This window comes from Camelus dromedarius, chromosome 14 (genome assembly GCF_036321535.1).
Source record: "Camelus dromedarius isolate mCamDro1 chromosome 14, mCamDro1.pat, whole genome shotgun sequence".
Taxonomy (NCBI): Eukaryota; Metazoa; Chordata; class Mammalia; order Artiodactyla; family Camelidae; genus Camelus; species Camelus dromedarius.
Window position 1 is genome coordinate 37,999,339 of NC_087449.1, and position 20,957 is coordinate 38,020,295.

Consider the following 20,957-nt stretch of genomic DNA (forward strand, 5'->3'; position numbering starts at 1 on the left):
AAGAAAAGACCACCAACAATGCAAAGGAAACACGATTCAGCTTCTAGCAGATTATAACAGCCAGGCCTGAAAGTCTCAGCAACATAGTCCTGCAACAATATCAACTTAGAGTGAAAAGAAATAAACTTACCTCTAGAGCTCAAATGCCAATGTACAAGGTACCACATGGATTTAATAGGCACAGAATGCTTGGAATGAATCAACAGTTTTAAAATAAAAAACAAAAGGAGAGGGGGTAACTGGCTAAATGTAAGCCAGTACAATCTCCTCCCCTGGAATCATGTGACATAGTGGGAAGTTTCCCTAACAGGGCAGCAGCACCATGCCCCCATTCCTGTTCTCAAGATAAAGAAAGTCAGATAATTCTGTCATTGGTGACTGTAGCTGATGTTCACAGAGCTCTAACTGAATGAATCTGGCAGAGAAATTTAAAAGCCCTAGAGGGGACACTGCTTAAGAATTTGTGTATTCTAAGCACATCTATATTTCCAGTACCCAGGATAGTGGCTGATAACACAGTTATTATTATTTGGATAACTAATGAATGGGAGAGAGTGGTCCTGTAATGCATTCTTAAAGCAGTGCATTTCTTGATAATCAAAGGAAAGTGGTCAGTGAGACTAAAGATTTTTTTTTTGAATGGAGTGCACCTCCACTGCAGAGGCTTTCCACCAACATGAGCCTCGGTAAAACAAAGCAGTCTAATGCTGTCTCTGATTACATACTGTTGGGTGGTTGTGGTATATTTGGTTTGTCTTTACTAGTTCCCATAGCTTCTGGATTTCTTTGGAAGTTCCAAATGATAAGCCCACTGCCAGGCTACATTTCCAGACCAGTTTCTTTGACAATTAGTGGTTAAAGGGAAATACAGAATATCTTGTAATTACTCCATAATGTTTGTCCAACATCCAGATTAAATCCTGCATTAGTAACAACCCTTCTTTTCTGTCTTCCTCCTCAGTAAACAGCCCAGCTGCCTGGCCTGTCCAAATTTCCATAATAGAGAAGATTAGAACATAATTCCATTTCTATGACATAGCCATGGATACAGAGTCTACTTTTAGGACCAAGCTCCCACTTCCAGCAGTCAAACCACTATATCCCAGTCATTTTTAATGACAGTTAATTGCAAGGTCCTATACCAGGCACTGGAAGGACTAAAAAATGTGCAAAATATAATCAATCTTGGCCTTCAGAGGTCCACAGCTGAAGAAACTTAGTTATGTGAGGGAAGAGAACTCAGGCAACAGGTGCCTTTTAAGAATCTGGGTGGCTATGCTCCACCGAAATGAAGGATTTGACTAAGAGAAGGGCAGAAGATCTGGGAAACTTATTAGAATCCACAGTGGACAGAGGTCAGAGGTATTGGTAATATCATAATGACAACTATGCAAGAGGACTAAAGAATAATCAGTTTAGGCTGGAGCAGAAGATGACAGAGTTCTAGAGTAATCCAGTGTGGTGGGCATGTGTGTGTGCACAGATGTGGATGATTAGATCATCTAATGCAACGTACTGAGAAGCATTTTGCAGCTCTGATAAAAATTTTGGAGATGAATAAATTAATTCTACATAGAATATAAAGCAAAGTAAAAGTGAGATAATTATTACCCTCAAGAAAACAAAAGGTTGTAAAAACAAACATAATGACAGCATACAATGATTCAATTAGAAATAAGTTATGAAGTCACAACTGACAATGAAATAGATAAAATAATTTTAAATGGTTACTTTTGAGAAGCAAGAATCAAGGATCATAAGAGTGGGGTAAAGGATATCTAGCTTTCTTTTATAAGCCTTAAAGAATTACTTGACTTTTGAAATTATGTCCATATATACAAAATAAAATTATATTTGAAATGTGAGTAGCTTACAGCTATGTAAAGTGAATAGAAAGGGGATGGCTGGGATAGAACATTTACCCAGGTAGAAGACATTTGTAGAAAGCAGTAACTAACAGTAGTAATTATACTGCATTTTAATTGGTACAATCATGGTTCAATTCTAAGCAGTAGTGGTATGTCTAAAGAAAACTAGCAAATGATCATGTCACACCTCTGCTCAAAATCCTCTGATAACTATGAGAGCCAAATAAATATCTAAACTAGTCACCAGCATGCCATTCAAGACCCTTCATGATACAGCTCCCTGTCCATTTGTCCTACCCATCATCACCTCCCCACAAATCCACCTTCCATCCACTTTACACCCCAATACTAAACAAACCCACACGATTATGTCTTCACTCGCTTGCACATGCTATTGTTTCTGCTTAAATACCCTTGCCTCAAATGTCTACCTGGCAAAAATATGTTAATTCTTCTCTACTCAGGAGTTTTCTTCTCTTCTAAAGCCTCGTGTTCTCCAGGGCAGAATTAAAGATTGGTTTCCATACACTGGCACTGAATTTTGTATAACTTTCCATTATAGAATTTATTATACATCTCCACAAGACTCCCACCACAAGTCAGCTAGCTCTACAGGAGAAAACTAACACACTCTCAAGGAACAAGTAATCTTTGTCTTAATGTAAAGTTGTGATAGAAAACAAAAATTTGGAAAGCTAAGTTACTTTATGACATTCATATAACTTTGATTAAAAGCCAGATAACAACAGCCTTAAAATTATAGGTCCATTTCCTTTATAAGCATACATGATTTAATTCTGTAAAATTTTAGCAAGTTTAAAAAAAAATCATGATCAAGTTGGTCTGCAAACCCCTAAGGGGCCCAGAGACCCTTTTTAGAAGGACTGCCATATCAAAACTATTTTCACAGAAAATGAAAGGAATGATTTGCCTTTTTCACTAGGTGACATTTGCAGTGATGTTACAATAGCAACAGTGGGTAAAACTTCTGGCACCTCACCACAAACGGAACCAAAATGTTCTATTAGTCAATTATATGTTTCACCATCACTCATTTGCAGTTAAAAAAAAAATTCTAGACTGACTCAGAATGTACTTGTCAACGGAATAAAAATTAGTAGTTTTATTAAATCTTGACTATCTTCTAAATACTCTGACAAAATACATATGTGTAAAATACTACTTAGTACTGAATTATCAAAGTACGATTGTCTTAAAGAAGACATGGGTGCTGTTGGTTGAGTCGTGAGCCATGTTTTACATGAACATCATTTTACAGTTATTCAGACTTTCTTGAAATGAACAAAACAAGTCTATCACTTTAAGGAAAACAACTGACTGTATTTGTTACCAATAAGAAAATTCGACCTTTTAAAAAATCAGAATTTTGAAAAACTTATATCATGAATTTGACAGCTTCCCAATATTTAGACTTTTCTGATGAGAGTGATGGTGATGTTAATGTTAGCAAATATGATTTTTTCATATCGAAATATATCAAGATTTGGAAAGAAAAAAGAGAGAAAGGTATTTGATAAAGTTTAATAGGATATAAAGGAAAACTCAAGAAAATAGAAAACAGAAGACATATTCTTAATTTTAAAGATCTTTACTCAAAATTTAAAGGAAAATTATTATAGTCAAGGGAGCAACTTTAAATATATTCCCTTTAAAGTCAAGAAAAAACATAAAGGCATCTGATCTCATTGCTACTCCTGAACTTAATTTCAGAATCTCTGAAAATACAAATAAAACTCAAAAAGCTGAGGATAGGATGGAAAGATATAAAATTGTTAGTACTTGCATATGTTAGTAATAACGTCATAGAAAACAAATTATTGTTTACAATAATAACCAAAACACTTTTAAAAATCTAATGCTAAGAAAGTCAGCCAATATAATCAATAATGGGAAGAAGAATTTCCACAGGTTAAAATTTAAGTAATAAAAATCTGAAAAAGACTTGCAAATACAGAACATTTTATATTATCAAAAATATAAATAACATTAAAAAATAAAAATTAATGAATCAAAACTGGGAGTAATGAAACAAGAACAGATGGATACGGAAAAACTTAATTAGATGTTTCATAAATTAAAATTGTACATGATCAATGGATGAAGAATACACACATACACACACACACACACACACACACACACACACAGAAGAATATTATTCAGCCATTAAAAAAATGAAATTTTGCCATTTGTGAAAATATGGATGGACCTTGAGGGCATTATGCTAAGTGAAATAAGTCAGACATAAAAAGATAAATACCACACAATATCACTTATATATGGAATCTAAAACAAACAAACAAATATATCTGTGCTTATGGATATAGAGAACAGACTGGTGGTTGCCTGAGGCAAGGGGTAGGGAGGAGGGGTGGGCAAAATGGACAAAGGGAGTCAAAAGGTATGAATCTCCAGTTATAAAACAAGTAAGTCATGGGGATTTAACATACAGCATGATGACTAGTTAATAAATACTTTACTGGCTATTTGAAAGTAGTTAGGAGAGGGAGTGGATTTTGAAAGTTCTCATTACAAGAAAAAAATTACAACCATGAATAGTGACAAATGTTAACTGGACTTAATGGGGTTGATCATTTTGTAATATATACAAATACTGAATCATTAAACTGTACACTTGAAACTAATACAATGTTCTGTCAATTATACCTCAATTAGATGAGGTAAATTTTAACATAACCAAAAAGAGAACTAGGGAAAGACAGTTAGAGACACAATGAATGGATGGCTACATTAACTTTTTTCCTGGACTCTGTTTAGGACCATAGAATAGAAGTCTAAAGACAGACTTTCAGCTCAAGAGGAAAAAACTGAAATATAATGAGCTTCACTATGAACCACAGACACTTCTTAACTGTCTAGTCCACTGTCCTGGTCTTTCTTCTTTACAAACTTCTTACAAACATTTAGACTAGGAAGGATATACCTCTTTCAAAAATAATAATTAGTAATCCAGAAGGAACCAGCACAAAATCTATACAAAGATACTATAAAAATTAACATCCAGAATATATAAATAACTCCTACAACTCAACAACAAAAAAATAAACAACACCAGATATTTAAATAAGCAAAGGACTCCAACAGACATTTTTCTGAAGAAGATACACAAACGGCCAAAAAGCACATGAAATGCTGCCCCACATCACTAATCATTAGGGAAATTAAAATCAAAACCACCTAAGATACCACTTCACACTCATTAGGATGGCTATTATAAACAACAACTACAAACGTAGAAAAGAACAAATGCTGGTTAGGATGTGGAGAAACTGGAACACTTACACATTGCTAGTGGGAATGTACTATGGTGTAGGTGTTGTAGAAAATAGTAACGGTGGGTCCTCAAAAAAATTAAACAAAAAATTACTGTACTATCTAGAAGCTCCACTTCTGGGCACATACTCAAAAGAACTGAAAGCAGTGACTGGATTATATACCTACACCATGTTCACATCAGCATTATTCACAACAGTCAAAAGGTGGAAGTTACCCAAGTGTCCAACAGATGAATGGATAAACAAAATGTGGTGTATATACATAATGGAATATTATTCAGCATAAAAAAGGAAGGGAATTCTGACACATGCTGGAACATGGATGAACTTTAAAGACATTATGCTAAGTGAAATAAGCCAATCACAAAAGAACAAATGTTTTATGATTCTACTTGTATTAAGTGCCTGAAGTAGTCAAATTCATAGACAAAGAAAACAGAATGGTGGTTGCCAGGGGCTGGGAGAGGAAGGAATGGTGAATAGTGTTTAATGGGTACAGAGTTTAAGGTTGGAAAGATGAAAACATTCTAAAAATGGATAGATGCCCAGGGGGGTGGAGGGTGGGAAGGGATAGACTGGGATTTCAAAATTGTAGAATAGATAAACAAGATTACACTGTATAGCACAGGGAAATATACACAAAATGTTATGATAACTCAGAGAGAAAAAAATGTGACAATGAGTGTGTATATGTCCATGAATGACTAAAAAATTGTGCTGAACACTGGAATTTGACACAACATTGTAAAATGATTATAAATCAATAAAAAATGTTAAAAAAAAAAAAAAGACTTAAAGCCTAAAAAAAAAATCTCATACATATAATAAAGCATGTTATTTTGAAAAAAAAATAAATAAATAAAAATGGATGGATGGGGTGATGGTTGCACAATAATGTGAATGTACTTAATGCCACAAAACTGTATACTTAAAAATAGTTAAAATGGCAAATCTTATGTTCTGTATATGTAACCACAATTAAAAATGAAAAAAAAATTTTTAAGCCATTAAGAAAGAGATAAGAAAAATAGAAGAAAAGGGAAAGAAAATGCAAAAGGATAAACCAATAAACAAATTTGGCAAAATCACAGGATACATGAATACATTAAAAACCAGCTGTATTGCTATATACTAGCAACAAACAATCTGAAAATGAAATAAGAAATAAGTCTACTCACAATGGCATTAGAAAGAGGAACAAATTTAACAAAAGAAGTGTAATATTTGTACACTGAAAATTACAAAATACTGCTGAGAGAAATTAGAGTTAAATAAATAGAGATATTCCACGTTCATCAATTAGAAGACTCAGTGTTGTTCAGGTGACAATGCTCTCCCAAAATGATCTATAAATTCAAAGCAATCATTATCAAAATTCCAGTGGGCTTTTTGTAGAAATTGACAAACTTGATCTTCAAATTTATGTGGAAACACAAAGCAACCAAAATGGACAAAACAATTTTGAAACAGAAGAATAAAACTGAAGGAATTACACTACCTGATTTCAAAACGGACTATAAAGTGGTATTATTTAAGACAGTGTGGACTTAACACAAGGATAGGCATATAAATTAATGGAACAGAAGTGAGAGTACAGAAATAAACTGTTAACACTTATGGTCAACTGATTCGAACAAAGGTGCCAAGATAATAAGGATAAGACAGCCTTTTAAAAATTATGCTGGAACAAATGGATAGCCACATCCAAAAAGAAGAAAACCTTTACCTTTACCTCATACCATACACAAAAATTAACTCAGATCAAAGATGTAAATTTAAGAACAAAAAGACCCATAAAACTTCTAGAGGAAAATAGAAGAAATTCTTTATATCCTTGGGTTAGACAAATAGTTCTTAGATACCATACCAAAAGCATGATTCATAAAAGAAAAAATTTAAAACTTTTGTACTTCAAAAGACTCCATCCAAGAAAATGGAAATACAAAGCACAGACTAGGAGAAACTATTGGCAAATCATGTATCTGATAAAGGACCTGTATCTAGAATACATAAAGAACTCAAAACTCAACCAGCAGACAAAGGAATCAAAAATTTTAATGAACAAAATAGTTGAATAGACAGTCCACCAAAAAATATACAAATGACTGATAATAACATGATAAAATGCTCAGATTATTGGTTACTAGGGAAATGCAAATTAAAAAGCACAATGAGCTACTATTACATACCCACTAGCATGGCTATAATCAAGAAGAAAGAATACCTACTGTTGGTGAAGATGTAGAAAAATGATCCCTCAAAAACTGCTGTTGGGTATATAAAATGATACAACTTAAAAAAAATAAGTATAAACTAATCATATAACACAATTCCATTCCCAGGACTTACCCAAGAGAAATAAAAACATTTGTCCACACAATGACATGCATGCAAATGTTCATTGCAACATTTACTCTTAATAGTCCCAAACTGGAAACAATCCAAATGTCCATCAACTGAAGAATGGACTAACAAAATGTGGCATATCCATACAATGGAACATTATTAAGCAATAAAAAGGAATGAACTACTGATGCACGCTACAAAATGGATGAATTACCTCAAAAACATGCTAAACACAAGAAGCCAGAAACAAAAAAAACTACAAAGAGTATGATTCCATTTATATGAAATGTTCAGAAACAGCAACTTTATACAACCAAAATCAGATCAGCAGTTGCCTAAGGCTGGGGAAAAGCCTAAGATTAACTGCAAATGGGCATGAGGAAACTTCTTGGATTATGGAAATATTCTAAATTTAGATTCTGGTGGTGACAGCATAATTTTATAAATTTAGTAAAAAAACCACTGGATAACTTACAATTAGTAAATTTTATAGTATGTAAATTATCTCTGTAGATTTACTTTTAAAGAACTATGCAGGCACCTGAGGCTGCGTCTGATGTAGCTAGTGGACCCAAGAATCCTCCCTCCTCCCATTCCTTTCTGAATAATTCAGTCCATAAGCCATTAGATGATGATAATGGTTGAGGCTGGGGGGAAGGCGCCTGGCATGGGATGTCACAGACTGATGAGAGTAAAAAGGTTGTCTGCTTGCAGAGAACAGTGGTATCAGTTTGGCACAGGGTGGTGGAGACCTAGCAAGGTAAGGGCATATATGCTGGCGGTCAGTGATTGTAAAGGGAGATCGGTTACACACAGTAAAAAATTATTAAATAAATATATTGAGGGTAATGAGAATCAGTTTTCTCACTACCAAAGAAAGAAGTTACAACTATGGAAATGGAAAAAACTAGAATAAACTAGAATTGGAAGTAGAGATGTCAGTGTTAGCTTATAGTTTTCAATATATAGAGATCAAGGAATTTTAAAAGATAAATGCATGTTACATGCTTACATTCTCTGGGAACAGTGAACCCAAATATCAGCAACCATGCCTACCATATGGTGGCTTTTAAATATCATTCTCCACTAAAAGGAATCATGTTCCTTAAACAAATGACTAACTTGAGGGCTAGGGCAGGGAGGGCCAAAATAAGCCAGTCAGAATCATCTTACTGGGCCAGAAAGAGGAAGTTCTAAAAGAACGATATAGACATGTCAAAAAGACAAGCCAGAATGAAGAGACTCCCCTTGACCTAATATAGTACAATCCAAGTATCAAAAAGCACGGTGTAATAATTCAGCCAAGGAACATAAATGGATACTAAAAACAGTGGGTTAAAATTTAATGAGGAATGGGGTAGTTACATAATTTCAATAACCTTCCTATAAAATATTTATTAATCACAAAGGGAAAAAGAGCAATCTTACAGGAGAGAAACCTAGCAGACACACCTTAATTAATAGATCAAAGTTAACTTCACAGTAATGAGACAAAACAAAAGCTTGTTATCACCTGATAAAACTCAATGAGAAGAACACACTATCCTTTTTGAAGAATAGTAATGCTCTGCCAAAGATGCTGAAGGGATCAGAATATGCCATCCCAAATATGCTACTTTGGTAAAAGGATTATTTTAAGTCAAAGATAACTGAGAATAAACAAGTGCAGAAAGAGTTCTCTGCCTTCTCCCTAACTGCCTAAAATCCAGCAAATTTCCTTTTAAGGAAGGCGTCCCTCTGTATCAGGGAGAAAAGAGCTATGATATATTTAACAGACCTTACTGAAATAACCCTTATCTTCCATTAGTTCCCCACAATTTATCATCCTTCCCCACAATTTATCAATTTAAGTCCAACCCTCTTTCCTTCGTTAAAAGGGCATATAGGCTTCTAAGGTTAACCACTTCTTTCAGTTTCTTTTCAGTGAACTCCCTTGAGTGTAAATACTAATAAAAATTTTATGCCTGTCTCTCACCTTCTTCACAGTCCCACTGTGCAGGTGCTATTGCTGCTCTTGTCAATATTTTCAGAAATGTTATTTTCTTTTAAGTGAAATTTTTAGCCTGCACATTGATGTCATGTGTTCCCTTTGTCTTTCAGACTCCAAGGCCCTCTCCCTTACGCCAAGAAGCCTTGGAGACTTTATTCTGGCTCTTTGGACTCTGTATACTTTAAATAATTTAACTACCCTTAATTACTTAGAGGGAAAAAAAGCTTTATGATTTTCATAACTTATTGTTGATTTTAATGGGTTGTTAATTTCAGTCCTGTAGCTTTGTTTTGTTTAGACAGGGCTGGGCAAGGAAAAAGAAAATAAAGACAACCATATTTAGCAGTGCAAAAAAGAAATTATATGCATTTTCACCTGTTGATCTGTCTTTTGTTGCAGGTCCCTGATCACCAAATTAAGACGAAAGAGGAAAAGTTTTTCCTCTCTAGCAATGCATAACCCAAATCCAATCCTGAGGAAATATCAGACAATCCTAAATTGAGGGACATTCTATCAAATAACTGCCCTGTAATTTTCAAAAGTGTCAAAGTTATAAAAGTTGAGAAAGACTAAAGAAATGTTCCAAATTTGGGGACAAAAAGAAACAATAAAATTATAACACAAGATCCTAGATTAAATACTTCCATTAAAAAACAGACATTACTAGGACATTTGGTAAAATACGAATTGAGTCTGTAAATTAGATGACAGTATTTATCAACACTAATTTCCTAATTTTAATGGCTGTATTGTAATTATGAAAATGTCTCTATAGGAAGCACATGCTAAAGTATTCTAGGGTGATGGGATTTGTCAGGAACTGTTTCTCAACTGGGTTAGGGCAAGGGTTGGCAACCTCTTTCCGTAAAGGGCCAGATAATAATAAATATTTTAGGCTTTGATGGCCATATGTTATCTCTGTCACATAGTCCTTTTTTTAAAAAAACATCCCTTCAGAAAGGTAAAATCCATTCTCAGCTTGTGGATTACACAAACACAAGTGGCAAACTACATTTGTTCCATGGGCTCTAGTTTGCTAACCACTGGTTTCAAGGGGTAGGGGACTCTTTGAACTATCCTTGCAGTTTTGAAATCACTTTTTTAAAATATTTCTGCTAAAGTCTAGAGCAATTGCCTGAAAAGTTCCAAGAATGGCTGTAATGGAGGTGAATAAGGCTGAAAGCTTTCTGGATAAAAAAGCATTCTCTCTTCCCCAAAGGAAAGAGACCTTGTAATAACCAACCAGCCTTTTTGTCTAGTATAACATCTTTCTCTCCATTCCCTTCTGCCTATAAAAGTCTCATTTTGTACAGATCCTCAAAGTTCATTTCCATATAAATTTTAGAATTATTTTTTCTATTTCTGTGAAAAATGTCCTGGGTAATTTGACAGGGCTCTCATTAAATCTGTAGATTGCTTTGGGTAGTATGGCCATTTTAACAATATTAATTCTTCGAATCCAAGACCATGGGATATCTTTTCATTTCTTTAAATCATCTTTCATTTCCTTTATCAATGTTTTATAGTTCTCAGCATATAAGTCTTTCACCTCCGGTGGTCAGGTTAATTCTTAAGTACTTTATATATTTTGATGTGATTTTAAAAGGGATTGTTTCTTTACTTTCCATTTTCAATATTTATTGTTAGTGTAAAGAAATGCAACAGGTTTCTGTAGGTTAACCTTGTAATCTGTTACCTTGCTGAATTTATTAATCAGCTCTAGTAGTTTTTGTGTGAAGTCCTTAAGGTTTTCAATCTATAGAATCATGTCTTCTGCATATAGTGACAATTTTACTTCTTCCCTTCCAATTTGGATCTCTTTTACTTCATTTTCTTGTCTGATTGCTATGGCTAAGACTTCCAATACTATGTTGAATAGCAGTTGTGAGAGTGTGCATCTTTGTCTTATTCTAGATTTTAGTGGAAAGGCTTTCAACTTTTCACCATTGACTATTATGCTGGCTGTGGGTTTGTCATAAATAGCTTTTATTATGTTGAGATATATTCCCTCTATACCTACTTTGGTAAGAGTTTTTATCATGAATGGATGCTGAATTTTATCAAATGCTTGAGATGATCTTGTGGTTTTTGTCCTTTATTTTGTTGACGTGGTGTATCGCATTGATTGATTTGCGATGTTGAACCACCCTTGTGACCCTGGAATGAATCTGACTTGATCATAGTGTATGACCTTTTTATGTGTTATTGGATTTGGTTTGACAATCTTTTGTTGAGAATTTTTGCATCTATATTCATGAAAGATATTGGTCTTTAATTTTCTTTTTTTGGTAGTGTCTTTGTCTGGTTTTGGTATCAGGGTGATGGTGGCTTCATAGAATGAGTGTGGGAGTATTGGTATAAGTTCTTTGTATGTTTGGTAGAATTCCCCAGTGAAGCCATCTAGTCCTGGACTTTTCTTTGTAGGGAGTTTTTTTAAATTACAGGTTCTGTTTCACTTCCAGTAATTTGTCTGTTCAAATTATCTATTTCTTCTTGATTCAGTTTTGGTAGACTGTATGTTTCTAGAAATTTGTCTGTTTCTTCTAGGTTGTCCACCTTGTTGTTGGCATATAATTATTCATAGTAGTCTCTTATTTTTTTTAATTTCTGTGATATCAGTTATAATTTCTCCTCTTTCATTCCTTATTTTATTTGTGTCTTCTCACTTTTCTTCTTGATGAGCCTAGCCAGAGGTTTGTCAATTCTATTTACTCTTTCAAAAAAACAGCTCTTGGTTTGACTGATTTTTTTCTATTGTTTTTTAAATCTCTATTTTATTTATTTCCTCCCTAATCTTTATTATTTCTTTCCTTCGGCTGACTTTAGGTTTTATTTGTTCTTCTTTTTCTAGTTCTTTTAAGTGGTAAGTTAGGTTGTTTATTTGAGATTTTTCTTGTTTTTTGAGGAAGGCCTATATCACTATAAACTTCCCTCTTAGGACTGCTTTTGTTGCATCCCATAGATTTTCGGTGATTGTGTTTTTATTATCACTTGTCTCAAGGGTTTTTTAAATTTCTCTTTTGATTTCATCATTGACCCATTGGCTGTTCAGTAGCATGTTGTTTAGTCTCCATGCAGTCACTTTTTTCTTGTTTCTCTTTCTGTGGTTGATTTCCAGTTTCATGCTGCTGTGGTCAGAAAAGATGCTTGAAATAATTTCTGTCCTCTTAACTTACTGAGGCTTGTTTTGTGTCCAAGTATGTGATCTATCCTAGAGAATGTTCCATGTGCACTTGAAAAGAATGTATATTCTGGGTTTTTTTGGATGTAATGTCCTGAATATCGAGTTCCTTTCTATCTGTCAGACTGGATTCTGCATGATTCATGAATAAGTCAACAGATCTTTAAAAATTAAAAAAAAAAAACAAAAAAAAGGGTGTATTCTTTCTCCACTACATGCTGGGGACTTTTCTACTGCCAACTTGGGCCTATTCTGTTCAGAGGGCCTAGTGTACAATTGAATGAAAAAAAAATGGAAGCATCCACATCAATTTCCTAGGAAAGGAAAATTAATTCCCTCCACATAAGAGTGGGAAATAAATTCTTGACCCTGAAGGAACATTTCAGTATAACTTTCTTTTTTAATGGAGGTACTAGGGATTGAACCCAGGACCTTGTGCATGCTAAGTACACACTCTAACACTGAACTATACCCTCCTCCCTTAGTATAACTTTTTTTAAGTTAGCTACTCTGAGACACCATTTCTCATCCAAGAGATTGGCAAAAATTCAAAAGTTTGACAATACATTCTGTTGGCAAGGTAGTGAACAAATATATATTCTCTTACACTGCTGGTGGAAATAAAATGATATAACCACTATAAAGGAAAATCTGACAACATGTAATAGAACTACATATGCATTTATTCTTTGACTCAGCATCCCCAATTCTAGTAATTTATCCTGAAGATACACCATGAAAATTAACTCTTCTATGCCAAGGATCATTGGAAATTATTTGTGTCTCTGATTCCTCCCCCTAGTGCGCTAGTTCCTCAACAGAAGGATTCTCTAAGTCCCAAATTTATCCTATCTACCAAGATCAGGAAAGGTACTGACCCTAGTTCCTGAGGCAATCAGGATCAGCACTGGCCCCTCCTATAGCATCGAGAGGCATGAAAGAGAAGCTGCTGCAAGAGCCACTCCCTCCAATGGAACTTAACAAATAACATTTATCTTTTGCAGCTGCCTGGCTGCTGAGTTCCTGCTACCTGAATCAGTTTTCACCTCTCAAAGAGCACCTACAGAATAAGAGTCTATATGACAAGCTGCCTGTCCCAGAATGACTACTAAGGAGCCAAAAGAGGAAGCCTCAGCTGAGCATTCAGTCAGCAGCTACTAAAATGGCAAGCCCCCAGGGCCTTCACACAGACAAAAAAATCTCCTGTTGCATTACTCTGGGTAAACAATCTTCATTACAAAGCAGTATTTATGAAACACTGACCAAGGAACTGGTGACACAGGTGTCAGGTTGAAGACCCAGGAAAGAGTCTACATAAGTTGACTTAAGAGTAAGTGTGCCTAACTATATCTTAGGGTAACAAATAGATAACAAGGAGGAAATAGCTTTCATGGAAGTATTGTAGCTAATAAATGGAAAAGGAAAGAGAATATAACCTTTTTTGCAAATTCCTAATAAAATAACAGATCTACGTGATAATTATCAATGACCACTACTATCAAAACAAGGGAGAGACTTGACATTACCTGTCTCCTAACAGCTGTACACTGCACCAACTATTAAGTATTCTTCCCCAAGTCCTCAAATCAAACCAGAATCAGATCAAGACTCCAGTTTACAGAAAATATAGAGGTCATAAGAACATGTTAAATAACTTCTCAGGGATGCAATCAGCAAAATCCAGAATGTGGGAAAGTCTACAAGGACAAACAACTCAGTTTCTTAAACAAATGAAATGTAAGAGAAAAAAAGAGGAAGAAAAACCTAGATTAAAAGACTTAAAAGCAGAGTGACCAGACACTCCAGTTCGTCCGTGACAGGCCAGGTTTATGCCTGCTGTCCCAATATAACTGTTAATAGAATCTTTTTTCATTATTAAAAATTTCCTAGTTTAGATAATAAATTATATGGACACCCTACCTAAGAGATATATTAATCAAATGAACTGTATTGGCATAGATTGGATATTGGTTCAAAAAATGAAATGTCATAAAACAGCTGAATGTTGACTGGATATTTGATGATATTGATAAACTATTATTGTCTTAGGTGTAATAATGGAATGCTTTTTTTTTTTTTTAAAGAGTCCTTACCTTCAGAGATACAAACTGAAATATTTACAGATGAAATGACATGGTCTGAGATTTGCTTTAAAATAATTGGGTGTAAGAGGAATAGGTGAGAAGCAGATGAGATACTATTGTCCATGAGTTGATAACATAGATACTGGGCAAGTAAGACTACTCTACTTTGGAATATTTTTGGTATTTTCCATAATACAACTTTTCAAAAGAAAAAATTTTCCAGTGAACAAAATTTTCCTACTTCTGAAAACAGAAATATCCTAGAAACCTTCAGCTTCCTGCTCTTAATTCAAAAGCAAGACTTTGACACCTTGCCAAATAGAACTATATGTTTATTCAGAGTCACTGAATCCAGGATCTGTGAATAATTCTCTGCCATACAAAGTTTCCTGAGGTTAAGTCACAGCTAGCATTCTTCATTACTTTATTAAAAAGTAATAATTCCATTAAAAAAAAAAAAAGTACCTTCCTTTACCTAACAAGAGAATCACATCCACATATACTCTCAAGTTATTCTTTCCCTTACAGAGGAGGGGAGGAAAAATGAAACACCTTAAACTTGTGTTGATGGACTTTTCCCACTGCCAAAAATGGCCCCCCCAAAAGAATGTAATTCAGAATGTTTCTTGTTTTAGTCTATGTCTCAGTGTGCCCAAGAGGTCAGTTTATAGCAGCAACAGTTAGTGTGCCTGCGTGAGAGGGCAGGAGAGCACCCAGCTGTCACTGCCTTAACTTCACCAATATCAAAGCCTCCATGAGTGGTACACAATGGTAAGTGATACGCAGAGCTACCCATGGGAAAGCAAGAATCTGAGAGAACTAATGGAAGCTAAAGGAAAATTAATGGAAGCAAAATGAAGTGTGAGGATCAGCAAAATGTGGATATTCGAACAAAGACAGCAGCAAAATAAGTGCCATACCAGCCTGGGGAGTATTCTGAAGAATTTTACATGTATTGACTCATCTAATCCTTATAGCGACACTCGAAGTGCTACTAATGTTTAATGACATAGAAAACTGAGACAGAAAGAAGTGAAGTGATTTGCCTACAATAGGGTCAGGATAAGAACAAGTTCTGGAGATGTTCCACTTTTAGATTTACTTGGAAAAGCAGTTGTTTAAAAAAAGACAGATAAGAAAAGCAGGTGTTCGTAAAATGAAAATAGTGCTTTCTCTTTGGCAGGAAACAATCTTGACACTACCAAAAAGGGGTTTCAAAGGCTGCCCAGTTTTGGAGGAGGCCCAAAGGAACACCTGTCCTTTGCCATAAAAGTCTACAGAAAGCCTCTCACACATGTGATACAGGAGAGGCCAGAGGGCTGAATTAGTATTGGCTGCAAACTTCAATAATGAACTTCTTGTTGCTGAAGATATTCAATGAAAGGCTGAATAGTTTGTTTTTTTTTTTTAACTAGAGATTGTATGAAAAAAAATCCTAAGCAATAGGGAGTATGCTAGAGCTAGAACTCTTCCAATATAAAGATCACTCTAATGAGGATTTCTTGCTACATTTTATAGCCAATGCAGTTTTAGTCTTCAATTCAAAACTGAATCAAAACCTAAGCCATTCTATGTTCCAGAAAGTTGCCAACACCAAACTTCTATCCCCAGGAGTTCTAAAGCTGGACTGGTTATTTAGCCAAAGACAGACCTGCCTCCTCTCTCTAGGGACATCAACTACACCATAGACCATATCTAGTATTCCTTCAGATAGGGTTATGTCAACAATACCCATGTCTAGTGTCAATCAGCAGGCTGAAATCATATTATAAGAAGATGTACAAGTCGATCATAGATTTGAGGTTAATTAATTCAACCCAAATCAAATCATACATATTATGCCTCTTAAGGTTGATCATACTCATCCAAGACACTTAAGAGATAGCTAGCATCAAGGCCTGTCTATAACAGACCCATCCTTTCTGTTCCTTTCCTTTCAAGGAACAGACAGAAATGTAGTATGCAGTTAAGGTGGGCATCATATTAAAAATCTGTCTTGACCGTCCTTTAAATTACTATGGACAATAATTTATAAGGTTCTAAGAACATCACTAAGATGCAGTCAATAAAGATGGTTAAGATTCTGGGCAGGGCCAGTTCTAACTACAATCTCGAGCCCTTTTGGGCAACACAATCAAAAGCCTCCGTAGCTGTATTAATTTGCTAGGGCTGTCACGTCAAAGTACTACAGATTGGGTGGCTTAAGCAAAAGACATTCATTTCCTCCCAGTTCTCAAGACTACAAGGTATGAGCAGAGTTGGTTTCTTCTGAGGCTTCATTCCCTGGCTTGTAAATGGCTGTCTTCTCCCTCTGTGTCTGTGCCCTAATCCCCTCTTCTTATAAGGATACCAGTCATATTAGTGCCCACCCCAATGACCTTATTTAACCTTAATTACCTCTGTAAATGATCAGTTTCCTCATCTGCAAAACGAGCATAACAACAATCCCTACCTCACAGAATCGGTGTGAGGACTGAATGATCTAAATGGTTAGAATGGTACCCAGGAGCTATTAAGTCCTCAGAATTTGTTTACTTATTAACTAAATACACAACAGCATGTTTCATCAGACATATTACAGTAGAGTTAGGGTTAAGACCAGATACTGGAGTAAGGTTCTTTGGGGCTGAATGCCAGTTTCTGTTGCTTATTAATAACTTCCTTCACCTCTCTGTACCATAGTGCCTTCATCGATAAAAGAGATTTACTTGAATTATCCACTTTGTCAATAAAATGGACTTGTACTATCATCTCATTGGATTATTTTGGCGATTAGAAAAGTGCTTAGTACACAGTAAATACTCAGCTAATATTACCTATTCTTATTCTTCAGTTGTTTCATTTCTCAACTTTTGACTAAACAAGATAAAACAATTAAAATAGAGTCTATCCTGATTCTACTATCTCTATCTAACATATGAATCAGTCAACCAATGATCTCATGAGGCAATTCTTCACTTCTGATGATAGAAGTATGAGTTCAAAATGTTAGAATATTGTATTTCTGCTTCCTGCCATGGTGGGGAAATGTCCAACTGCTTTTGGATGTTGCATGGAAGGGAAATATACAAAGTAAGCCCTAAAACTGAACCAAAGTAAGTCCCAAGATTGCCCAGCCAACCACCTATAGAACATGCCTATGAAGCAACACAGGAAGCAGTTACCCAAAAAGAGCCCAGCAGTCTCCCTTAGTTGAGGAAGCAAAATTGAGAATTTGAGGAGGCTAAAGTGACTAGAATTTGGAAGGCAGAGTACCAGGAAAGAGAGAGCTACACAGAGAGCTCAGCAGGGGATTCTCTGGAGTTTTCAGTGCCTATCAGTGAAGTAGGAAAGAAAACTATCCAAGAAATGTGTAGGTAGTACACTCCTCAGAGCTCACATAGGGCCTGAAATAGATAATGTTCCCACCAGTGATGCATGGGCATTGAGTAGAGCGCTCACAAAGTACTGCCTCCATATTAAGGAAAAATTAGCCCAAATGCTGCTCTGGGCCCATCTAACAAAGCCTAATAGTAATCCTCAAAAGGATCAAACTATTTCCAGATAATTTAACTGTATCCCAGAACAAAATTCAAAAACGTTTAAAGAAATACAGAGGGGAGGGTATAACTCAGTGGCAGAGTGTATGCTTAGCATGCACAACATCCTGGGTTCAATCCCGTTTCTCCATTAAAAATAAGTAAATAAATAAATAAATAAGCAAGCCTAATTGGTCCCCCTCCCCCAAAAAAACTAAAGAAAAAAAAAACCTAAAAAATTACAAACATAGTCAGCCAACAACAAGGTAAAATCATCTTGCTGTATCACTGAACTAGTACTCTGCATGGGAGAGATATAAGAGAAGAACAGAATGAAACACTTACATAGTGACCAGACATGTGAACAAGTATAGGGGGGAAAAATAAGAAATTAAAAAGCTGTCAAGCCTAAAGCTGTATGACATTGCTTCAGATTGTGTCTTAGACAATCTAAGTTAGACTATATCTTCTAACTATAACCAGAGTGATCCTTTTCATCTAAATCAGATCATGACATTCTTCTGCTCTAAACCCTTCAACAGCTTCTCATCTTACTCAACATAAAAATAAGAATCCTTATAAAGGCTTTAAAATCCTACTTCATCTGGCGCCCCACTACATCTCAGACCTCACTTCCCACCTCTCACCACCTAATTCATTCCCCACAAGCTTCACTGACTCTACCGCACAAAGAGCACACAAGCAAGCTCTTAGATCAGGCCTCTGGCATTGTTGCCTCTGCCTGAAACGCCCTTCCTTCAGACATCTCTCTTCTGGCTCCGTGTTTTCCTTCAGGTCCTTGCTCATATGTCAACTTATCACTGAGGACCTCCCTGGCCATCTTATATGAAATGTCACATTCCCTATTCCCCTTATCCTACTATATTTTCTCAGTATCACTTATGTCCACCTGTTATATATTTACTCACTAACTTGTCTCCCTCCCAGAATTTAAGCTCCCTGAGGGCAGGGACTTTACCTTTTTACCACTCTGTTATCACTGTCCTTCACATCTAAAACAGTGCCCAGTATATAGTATGTACTCAAATAATGTTGAACATAAGAAAAAGAGGATAGAAAGAAATAGGGAGACAGTTATTTTCAGCAACCTGAGCACATCACCTAACCTGTCTTGGAATCAAATTTTCCTGTTGTGTAAAACATGGGTTTGGGCTATTTAACCTTCAGAGAGCTCTAGCATTCTATCATGCTATGACTCTCCTATGGGGTGGCTGCAGGGCTGTCCAACGGTCAAGACGGCCGCACTGATATGCTATACTACTAACTACTGATATGCTATGCTACTTTCTCCCTATTCTGAATGTAGCAGAGATCTGTGAAATTCCTTCCACACAGGGCCATGACTTTCATTCAGTTTCTCCTCATTATTAAGGAGAAAGGCTTAGGTTTTACCTATTAGGCAAGAAGCAATCTCCATGGCCCATGTTCACATCACAGGTTTCCTTACCTCCACTGCAGTGAGCGGCTGGAACAGGGACTGCCAGGACTGCTATGGGCGTGTGTGTTCAGGAAAAAGGCAAGAGGAGAAGCAGCAAGAGCACATTCAGCACTAAATGGGGCTTTAGTGAAGGACGGGGTTGGAGTCGATGTGGGTGAAAGCATGTGCCGGTTTACTTCAGATCCTCGGCAAAAAGCAGAGATTCTGACAAAGTAGTACAGTAGGAAAAAAGAGTCAGTGATCATTTCTCAGTCAAAAAGAAACATATTCAAAGTGCGTTAGTTTATGCAAGAGGCTCAGAAAAATAAGTGGTCAAAAATCATTCTCAAATATCACACCCAGTACCAATGTTGGCATAAAAAGACCATTGAAATTAAACTTAATCCACAGAGTTAAAATAAAAAATTTAAGCTTTGGTTTTTCAGAGTATTTATATTGGCTTCTGGGAAACTATTGTAACTACAATAGTTACAATTTACTACAACTCATCAATTAGCAAACAATAGGGAATACTTTGTGTTCAATGACTAAACTTTCCTAGAGAAATGTGTATGTCCATAAAAATAAAACATTCTTTTTTAAAATTGAAGTATAGTCGGTTCACAATGTCATGTTAATTTCTTGTGTACAGAATAGTAATTCAGTTATACATATATGTATATATTCCTTTTCATATTCTTTTTCATTATAGGCTATTACAAGATACTGAATATAGCTCCCTGTGCTATATAGTAGGGCCTTGTTATTTATCTATTTTATATATAGTAGTTAATATCTGCAAATCCTGGACTCTCAATTTATCCCTTCATCCTCCCCTTCCCCCACCAGTAAGCATAAGTTTTTTTCTATGTCTGTGAGTCTGTTTCTAAAGAACAAAACATTCTTAATAGTTTATAAATTGTTAGCTTATATCAATAATAACATCAAGTTATTTAGCTAGCCTTTGCCTAATGAGTATACCAAATTAAATCACTTCCCTACTTACTATACATAAATTTTGCTTCTATTTTGTTTTCTAGGCTACTTTTTTCCCCTAAAAGCAATCCAACCATCTTAATGTGTTAAATCCAAAAGAAGACTATTAAGTAAGTAAGATCATTAGACTGAAAACAGTTGATGAATATGTATCTTCATTTTGTTGATCATTTACAGACATGACACAGATGATGAAAATAACTGACAGATGCACAGCAT

At 35.4% G+C, this 20,957-nt stretch overlaps 1 protein-coding gene across 7 annotated transcripts in view; it reads right to left on the reverse strand.

Annotated features, from left to right (window-relative positions):
- The window catches only part of MAST2 (microtubule associated serine/threonine kinase 2), a 174,740-nt gene that overhangs the window by 56,928 nt on the left and 96,855 nt on the right, over positions 1-20,957 (reverse strand). The window contains exon 2 of one of the 7 annotated variants that reach the window (XM_031465042.2): positions 19,773-19,967. The exons of the other annotated variants lie outside the window; for them this stretch is intronic. Coding sequence (XP_031320902.1) covers positions 19,773-19,967 — 195 coding nt within the window. The remainder of the gene's footprint in view (positions 1-19,772; positions 19,968-20,957) is intronic. 7 annotated transcript variants of the gene reach the window in all.